The following is a 10,000-nucleotide window of genomic DNA, read 5'->3' as shown; positions in this document are numbered from 1 at the left end:
GCTAGTTTCAGCCGTCTTTTAGTCGACGCCTGACTTTACTCTGTCCGTTTGAAGTCATGCTAAAGGAGGAGTTGGTGTTGAGGACTTGTTGATGGCGGAGACGCGTTGATCTTTGGGTTGAGACAGGAGGCGCGCGCCTTTTTCCCGCCTCACAGCGCGACACACACACACACACAAACGCACAGTGCGTTCCGGGTTGGACGACAAAACACACCGAGGAGGCTTTAAAGAAGAAACATTTTTCCGAAAGGCGTTTCTAGTTTCTTTTTGTTGTTGTTGGTGGTGTTGTCTGGGGTGTGTGTGTTTGTGTGGGTGTTACACAGGGCGGTCGTTTTCCGTTGCATTTTACTGACATGCGTGCGGAATGCCACGCGCGCGCCATCAATTGCAAAGGCAACATTACGCACCGTTCTTGAATCTCCTGGCGACTTCATGAAATCATGAATGCATGGACAGCGTGCTCTGAAGAGATTCCCAAAAGCAGTGATCGCTATTCCTCTGCTCAAACTTGTCTCTGCGTGTCACCGTCACACCTGTCACAGCGCCTCGCCACAACGCTCTGGATGCGATCAGGGGGACTGAAATCTGTTCAGAAAAGTGCTGGGAGCAGAGACGCGCAGGTCGCACAGCTCCACCTTAGGAGAAGGTGGACATCCATTTCTCCTGCGCAAATCGGAAACAGGCGGTTTTGCGTGGACGCGTCTGTGCATGGCGCTGACTAACCGGAGCTGATTAAAAAGCGCGAGAAAAAGGGAAGAGGAAAGTTCCGGATACATCACACACACACACTCTCTCTCTCTCTCTCTCTCTCTCTCTCTCTCTCTCTCACACACACACACACATACGCACACGCACACACACGCATATACACTTGTGTGGGTAAAGCCAGCCGCGTATGCTTACGGAACCGGACTACTAACACAATAAACGCATTTCGCGGGGAAAAAAGACCCCAAAATGAAATTATGCAGGTACGCGTGAGCGGCGAAGATGGACTTTGGAAGGATCTGAGCTGCTAGTACTTGAATTATGTCAACACGGTGTATTAAATCCGTATTTGTCTTTTGGGAACATTGCTGAATAACAGGCTATAAACTGATCTATCGGAGCGAGAGCGAGGGCAGCGCGTGCGGCCGTGACTATGGGACAGTGATAGAAGGCGCGCGTCGTCTGTGCTGCGTTCAAGAAGAGTTGTGCAGTTTTTGTGAGACATGGCAGCGGCGATTGCGAGCGGCTTGATCCGGCAAAAGCGGCAGGCGCGGGAGCAGCATTTAGACCGACCCTCCACTAACCGAAGGAGGAAGAGCCCGAACAAGAACAAAGGTCTTTGCAACGGCAACCTTGTCGACATCTTCGCCAAAGTACGAATCTTCGGCCTCAGGAAGCGGAGACTACGGCGTCAAGGTGTGAGCAAGTTCTCTATTAATGTAAAAGACATGCAGCGTTCACTACACCTTCTAAAGGTGTATCGGTATAGTCTATATAGCATGTACTTATATAAACGTAGGTTTATTTAATTCATGAGAGCACGCATGCACCTTTTGTGTCTAAACAGCCTGTTTTTATAATGGATTCATTTATCTTTAGTTTTATTATAGTCAAAATGTCGAGTCAAGAATCCTCGCATACTCCCTTACTGAATATCCTACGCCACAATAATAATCAAAAGTGCAATACTGTTCTGAAATACTATTTATAAGGGTAGTATAAGTTTTGGGGAAATTCAGTAGACTATAATTGAGACTCTTCAGTAGAGTCAGGAAAAAAGGACTGAGTACTATAGTTAGAATGCAGGTTTATTAAGTACTCTAATCATTGTATGGAAGTATATACCAAAAAACAACAACAACAAAAAAACACTGTTAAATGGAGACCTAGTGTAGTCTTTATTAATTCCTAAAATGTATTCAAGTTCAGCTGGACTTCTATTAAACAATTTTTGATCAAGCTATAATTTACTCCCACACAGACTAAAATGCTAATTATTGTGTTTCAGAGGGTCTCTTTCATGAAGGCCAAGTGTATTCATGTGGATTAGGCCTGGGTATATTGAAGAAAAAAAAAACACTCTGAGAGGATTCTGTAATGATACTGGATTTTTTTGTTTTTATTTTTCTAACATTAAGTGTGATGTTTTTGAAACATATCCATACAAGTTGTTGCCGGTGAATCACAGGTCTCAGTAGAGTGCAGGCTTTACAGCAGCAGGTGTTTCAACTTGTTGCTATAAAGATGCTATCAGAGAGTACAGTTGGCAGCATTTAGCAAATTCCCATCTCCGTGTATATGCCAAGCAAACGAATAGCTCACAGTGTTCAGTTTCTAATGTGTCGCCATAGAATTGCCAGCTATCTGTGCCCATTTTTTTGTGGTTGGAGCCATTTTTTTCTCTCCATGCCGTTACGTATGGCCTGCATGTAAGCCAGTGGCTTAGTATAAATCCTCCTTTCAGAACATATTTATTTTAGGTGTTTTTTTTATGTATTTTCTTTTATAGCTTTGGTTTTTTTTAATTATATGGCAAGCCAGAATCACTGAACCAAACAGAACCAAAGAGAATAATGATGTTTGGGGCTTAATACTCAAAGATTGCCTAATATATAACTTCCAAACATATAATCATATCTGATTATAGCCCATAAAAAAACACTAATGCTATCCTACAAAGTATGGATGTGTGAATATATGTTTATTCATTCGTGCATAGTATAAGCTAGTCTGTATATTTATGTGAGTGGTTAAAAGAATATAATAGCCATTGAACATTGTCATTAGTTCAGCCATCGATGGAAAAAGCCATAACAAATGCCACAGGTTGGTGTGATATTTCCAAATAAATCATCAGGAAAAAGATGTTGCCACAAGAGGCGGGCGAATGATGAATTATCCTCGGAACATCTTGGCTACTGTGCACCTGTGACGGCCATTTTATTACATCTGGCAAGCAGCTCATGGCTGCCCTGTGTACTCACAGTATTCGAATCTTGTGTTGAAGCATGCTGAGGAGCTGCTCGACTAAGCGCAATCAAGCCTGCCTCCCCTCTTAAGAAAGTCACATGACCACATGAGGCGGCCCAGTGAGACGGCCACTGAAGAGGCTGATTTATCTTGGTTTGGGGGCTGACGGTAAGTGTGGCCACAGTTGGGGGAATCTTGCTGTGTCCTTGTCTGTGTTATTTTGGATGGAGAACCCTCAGGGAGTTGCCTCATTAATTTCCCTTTGCTGTGAGATTTGGAAAATCTTTAGTGAGCGTTTTTTTTTCTTTCACAAGGGCTTCTTCTTCTTCAAAAAAAAAGCCAACGTTCACCCCCTCTTTTCTCCCCCTCCCTCTCTTTTATCACTTGCCTTGTATTTTTTTTCTGTTTAACACATAACCCATGCACTAAAGAGGATCAGGGCTTTGTTTGCTCAGCCTTAATTCAGCAGCAGTAGCAGCCACAAGAAACATATTTCCAGCAAATAAACCTGAGCATGTCCACCATTATAAGAAGTACTAAGATGCCTTCATGCCCAGGCTGGATGCATTTGGGTACACTCAGGGATTTGGAGTCCCCCCTGTAGAGAGAGCTATTTTGCTTTGCGGTGAACCAAACGTGGGCTAACTGCCACTGTATGGACTCCAACATGTTAGTGCACTTATGCTGGGATTGTCTAGAGATATTCAAAATATCATGTTCATTTTAAAGACCTGTTTTTTCAATCTACTAGTGATTACCTAAATAGCACAGCCATAACATTCAGCATAATATTTGTAGAATCAAATTAGCTAAAAACAAAAGGACAAGCTTGACCTGCATTTAAAGCATGCTCCAGCGTGTGTTTACAGAGTCCTCTACAAGGTCTGTTTGGAACAGCTCCCACTAAACATTACACACAGAATGGAATGATGCATCACTTTGTCTTATTTCATTCCCTGAACTCCCAGACAAACCACTCTATTATAGAGACAAGCTCTTTTTATATGGTGAGGATTCACAAATTAGATTGCTATGAGAGACTGCTTTTGTACTGGCAACTGAGGATTTGTCTGAAATGACTACAGTCCTCTCCTCTCCTCTCCTCTTCTCTTCTCTTCTCTTCTCTTCTCTTCTCTTCTCTTCTCTTCTCTTCTCTTCTCTTCTCTTCCTCGTTTTTCTCTCTTCTCTTCTCTTCTCTTCTCTTCTCTTCTCTTCTCTTCTCTTCTCTTCTCTTCTCTTCTCTTCTCTTCTTCTAACCATGTCATTTCTCTTCTGAAGAAAGTCAGCTGTAAACTACACTAATAGAAGAAATGTACTAAACAGTATTGTTCCTTGTTGCTGAAATGCAGACTTGAATCTTTAATATTTATATATCACATGGAATCCTGGATTTCATTTCAGTCATTTGAAGCACATGCATCGGCCGGAATTAGATTTTAATGTACATTTTCTACAAGGTGAAAGATACCATGATGGTAAAACCCCAGCCATAAGGAAAGGTACCGTTTCATTCCCTTTTTTTCCCTTCCTGAAAGCATACTGTCTATGACGGACTCTGGAACCTTGTGCCAAATGGCTCCAAACATGAAAGGCCTCAGCCGGCCAGCAAAACCAAGCAGAGCTTGTATTAATTTAACGTCTCCTTTGTGCACCTATTCACTTCTGTTCTCCAGATTAAAGCAGGGATATGCCTTTGATTGCCTGTGAGCATTGTACTGCGGTACGCTTTGTACCTTTTTGGGGTAATCTACCATTCCAAAGAGAAAACAGATCAGGGTTTCATTCAGCCCTTAGTGCTGAGTATGTGAATTGTCTGAAAAGGAATGAAGTCTCATAGTGTCAGTAAAAAAGCTAACATCATGCTTGTCTAAGTCCTTTTGAATAGACACATTATATAACGTTTGTTTAGCAGTGCCAGTGTATCTTTGTCATGTTTCCTATTCTTCTGTAGACCACTTTGTGACCTTCAGCTGACCTGAGAGATTTAATTCAAATCTGCTCTGTCGGGATACGTCACATGCCTCCGCAGTCACGTCGCGTCGCTTTAAACGCTGTTATGCTAATAAACAGGAGACACAACGCGACAGGTCTCCCTTAAGGCTGACTACATAATGGCTTGATTTGGCACAGCGGATTCTGATCGGTAGACGTTGAGTCCAATTATAACGTTCAATGGGACGGAAGATCCCCGGTGGAGATGTGCTTCTAATCTCTGCTCATGCCATGTCTCATTAATATGTTCGACAAATTCTGAATTCACCTCATTACATTCCTCTTAGCTCCCTGTACCTTCTGAGTGTTAGGTAACACTTGTAAACACTGCACTGTGTAGAGTTGTCTAAAGGAAGTCCTGCCTTGCTGTTGTAACTAATTGATACTTTCCCTAGTGTCATATTTACTTTCAGTTATCAGAGGGCCATATCGATCGTGTAACATCGTGCTATGTCGGGTTGAGAGCAACCTGATCTGTTTTTTCACTTCCACTGGATTTTTTTTTTCACTTTTTCAGCAGCCGAAGCACATCAAATTTGATTGCGCTTATATAAGTGGAAAAAACATTCTCAAATGCAAGAAATCCTGTCTGTTGCACGCCCACATAGCATTAAGATCTTCACAATCTGCAGTAAAAGGAGCAGCACTCTGAGATCCAAACAGCATCAGCGCTTGTTCGGTGTTTCACCTTGACAACAGAGCTGCGCCTGCACGACTATGTAGGCTGGAAAAGCCCCTCTCTTTTTCCAGAAGTGTCTTAAGTGGGTCAGTTACGTTTTTTTTTTTTTGTGGTTAACTCTGCAGCTGCTGCTGTATACAGTAGAATGTGTCCCCCTTCTGTCGGATAATGGCTTCCCCCACCACCACCACCTTTCTTTTTCTCTTCTCATCTCCTTTCATTTCTTTTCTGTCTTCCTGCTGATAACGTTCCATCTCCCTAAATAGGAGAAGTATTATAACACATCATTGTTACCTCTAAATGCCTCTTTAAAGGGTGCCTAGATTGTCACAACACTTATTCCTGATTTGCAATCACACCCTATTCAGCGGCATGTTGCTACCACTCTAAACTGTCATAGACTTGTGAGAAAAGCCTTGTGATGAGACCTTTTTTTTTTCTTTTCTCCCCGCAATCTTGAATGTAATCAGCCATACAATTAAGAAAGTGTCTTTTTTTTAATTGTATTTAGAGCATGACTAGCGTGGAATGAAAAGCCTATAGTTTTACTTTTCTTTGTGAATGCCCACAACCAGCAATTTGCCACTCATACAAAATGTTGTTGGGTGCATTTTTTATTTATTTATTTTTGCCTAATGATGTCCAGGTGGAATAAAGCCTTTGCATTTAAAAAAAAGAAAGAAGTTACCAAATTCAAAGTTTCCATTGTTTTCCATTGTAACACCTCATATGTCAAGAGAGGGCCTTTAGTGATCAGGATCAGATCTATCACACTGTTTCTGAGAGATTGTTTCAGATCAGACATGCACATGCACTGATTACGTAACCTGCAGCTGACGCGATTCGACCCAGCGGCAAAGAACACAACTGTCTGCATGAAACTTATCAATAGCAGCTCTTGTTATATGTTCAGACGCAATTCAACTTTCTCTTGAATACTACATCCTGCACCAATGCATGTTAACTACACGAGTCAAGGTGGTGACATGTTCGGGCGCAGCAGCTCAGTAAACAGACAAACCTTTTATTCTTATTTGCAAGTAGAGTAGTGAGCAGTTTTTACCACATTTCTTTGTTTAGTACCACTGTGTGACAATAAATAAGTTCATTCATTAACTAAGCTCACCTACAGTGTGCTATTGGACAAGATGTTCTATTTGATAAACAGTATTCTAAATGATTTCATCACTTTAACATACTGAGTGCATGTTTTTGTTACGTTTGTTCTGTTCGAGACGTATGTAAGAGTTACTGTGCTCGTGAAACCACTGCATTACCCATCAGCCCCTGAATGTTTCCTTGTCACCTGTCCCTGTCACCTTCACCTGTGTCCCATTTCACCCTGATCATCACCTCTGTGGAACTTCTTGTGTCTTTCAGTCATGCTTCTGTTCTTTATGTTGCATTGTGTTTTGTTGCTTTATTGCTCCATGGCCTTTTTCATAATCTGTATGACTTCTCTTCTCTTCTCTTCTCTTCTCTTCTCTTCTCTTCTCTTCTCTTCTCTTCTCTTCTCTTCTCTTCTCTTCTCTTCTCTTCTCTTCTCTTCTCTTCCTCAGTTTTCTCTCTTCTGTTCTCTCCACTTGTCTTCTCTTGTCTTCTCTTCCTCGTTTTTCTCTCTTCTCTTCTCTTCTCTTCTCTTCTCTTCTCTTCTCTTCTCTTCTCTTCTCTTCTCTTCTCTTCCTCAGTTGTCTCTCTTCTCTTCTCTTCTCTTCTCTTCTCTTCTCTTCTCTTCTCTTCTCTTCTCTTCTCTTCCTCGTTTTTCTCTCTTCTCTTCTCTTCTCTTCTCTTCTCTTCTCTTCTCTTCTCTTCTCTTCTCTTCTCTTCCTCGTTTTTCTCTCTTCTCTTCTCTTCTCTTCTCTTCTCTTCTCTTCTCTTCTCTTCTCTTCTCTTCTCTTCTCTTCTCTTCCTCAGTTGTCTCTCTTCTCTTCTCTTCTCTTCTCTTCTCTTCTCTTCTCTTCTCTTCTCTTCTCTTCTCTTCTCTTCCTCAGTTCTCTTCTCTTCTCTTCTCTTCTCTTCTCTTCTCTTCTCTTCTCTTCTCTTCTCTTCTCTTCTCTTTCACATAAGAATACTCACTACATTTATTGTTAGTTTCACACATTAAAAGTATAAAGCATAAATAAAATTCTAATATAAAGTATAATGACTTCACACAATAAATGTCTGTATCTGTAACCTCTGAGAAGCTTTCGTACAAAGCGTAAACAAAAGACAGTGAAACTTATATAGGAATGCTTAATCAGGGTGAAACAAGACACAGCTGAGCGTCAAGGGGAAATGAGACAAGGTAAGGTGCAGGGGCTGATGGGTAATACAGTTCAAGTAGCAATTCAGCATAAATTCGTTGAGTGAACTTGATCGTGTTGCAGAGAAAAGGAAACATTTCAGGAAGTTTAATATATATCCTGAAAAACACAAACTTTAGGCACGAAGTGGCTCACTATGTTAAAAATGATTTATATCGCTTAAAATATGTTGTGCTGAAGGTGGGCTTGCTTCAAATATGTGGAATACAGAGCATTAAAATAAATGTCTAATGTTTATATCCGTCTATAAACATTTATCCGTTTATATACTAATGTCTGTAGTAACAAGTCAAATTTATTATGGGAGAACAGGAGTTGTCCAAAGTGCTGTACAATAAGAATCGGTATAATGATTAAAATAGAATTAGAAATTAAACACATCTAAAGGAGTTAGTGTCACTAGACAAAAGAGGCACAGAGTCGACGCTGCTGGCTTTAGAACGATCTCAGCTCATCTGAGCACTCATGGGATCACAAATTCAGTGGGCCACATCACATGCCTGCTGATATCCACCATTTTGATCAGACTCCGACTCCGACAGCACATTTATTCGTAAGAGTGACACGGTGGTAGCTGAAGATAGTCTCCCGGAAGATATGCGTATAATAACACTGTGTTTAAGGAGCTAGCAATAAAGCGACAGGCTGCAGGAAATGAATTCGCCATGTCGGGCAAATAGCCTCAGTACAGATATTTTTGGAAATGTATTTTGTCCACACAAAAATAGTGGCTTGGAAAATGAACATTTATGGGGGAAAATACAATATTTAAAACTTTATTTTCCCTATTTTGCGCTCAGTTCATCATGGCTGCTGAGCAGGTTGTTACTTTGTGCTCTGTAATTTCTTATTCGATAAAAAGTCTTCGCTTCAAGGTTTTAGCAATAGCAACGATCCACACGGTGTCATTTGGTCAGACGAGTGACATTTGAATTTTAATTTTTAATTCACTCTCGATGCTGAAGCAGTAATGTGACAGATGCATGTGCATATGTGGTAAATTCCTCAGACTAGTCATATAGCATGAGATATCACATGTCCTCCCAATACTCTTTACTGTCACAGTGTCAGTTCCTACATGCACTGAGTTACGATTCAACAGCTTTTTTTTTTTATCACAGAAACGAACGAGTTCAGATTTTGAAAGGTAACACAACAGCAAGATTAAATTCTACAGTAATCTGTGGGGTGAGTGATTATTATACATATGTGGATCACAATATTTAGTGGTGTTGAGTTTTTTTTATGTGCCTTCAAAACAGTAAAACCGTCTATTCACTGACAGCTTTTCTATTCAATATTTAAAAGAAATGTACAGTAGCCTCCTGGTGGTCCAGCAGTCGGATCCAGCATATGGATATATGACGTCGGTCCACCCTTTGCAGCTATAACAGCTTCAACTCTTCTGGGAAGGCTGTCCACAAGGTTTAGGAGTGTGTTTATGGGAATTTTTGACCATTCTTCCAGAAGCGCATTTGTGAGGTCACACACTGATGTTGGATGAGAAGGCCTGGCTCTCAGTCTCCGCTCTAATTCATCCCAAAGGTGTTCTATCGGGTTGAGGTCAGGACTCTGTGCAGGCCAGTCAAGTTCATCCACACCAGACTCTGTCATCCATGTCTTTATGGAGCTTGCTTTGTGCACTGGTGCACAGTCATGTTGGAAGAGGAAGGGGCCAGCTCCAAACTGTTCCCACAAAGTTGGGAGCATGGAATTGTCCAAAATGTCTTGGTATGCTGAAGCATTCAGAGTTCCTTTCACTGGAACTAAGGGGCCAAGCCCAGCTCCTGAAAAACAACCCCACACCATAATCCCCCCTCCACCAAACTTTACACTTGGAACAATGCAGTCAGACAAGTACCGTTCTCCTGGCAACCGCCAAACCCAGACTCGTCCATCAGATTGCCAGATGGAGAAGCGCGATTCGTCACTCCAGAGAACGCGTCTCCACTGCTCTAGAGTCCACTGGCGGCGTGCTTTACACCACTGCATCCGACGCTTTGCATTGCACTTGGTGATGTATGGCTTGGATGCAGCTGCTCGGCCATGGAAACCCATTCCATGA

The 10,000-nt window shown here is 41.6% G+C and overlaps 1 protein-coding gene across 3 annotated transcripts in view; it reads left to right on the top strand.

Moving 5' to 3' along the window:
* Window positions 1–10,000, top strand: part of fgf14 (fibroblast growth factor 14) — a 142,001-nt gene that overhangs the window by 87,626 nt on the left and 44,375 nt on the right. The window contains exon 1 of one of the 3 annotated variants that reach the window (XM_058392688.1): window positions 1–1,404. This exon is cut by the window's left edge and continues 58 nt beyond it. The exons of the other annotated variants lie outside the window; for them this stretch is intronic. Within the exon in view, the coding sequence (XP_058248671.1) occupies window positions 1,212–1,404 (193 nt within the window). The 5' untranslated portion in view covers window positions 1–1,211. The remainder of the gene's footprint in view (window positions 1,405–10,000) is intronic. 3 annotated transcript variants of the gene reach the window in all.

This window comes from Hemibagrus wyckioides, linkage group LG06 (genome assembly GCF_019097595.1).
Source record: "Hemibagrus wyckioides isolate EC202008001 linkage group LG06, SWU_Hwy_1.0, whole genome shotgun sequence".
NCBI lineage: Eukaryota > Metazoa > Chordata > Actinopteri > Siluriformes > Bagridae > Hemibagrus > Hemibagrus wyckioides.
The sequence above is the reverse complement of the archived record's forward strand: the minus strand, read 5'-3'. Positions and strand labels throughout refer to the sequence as shown.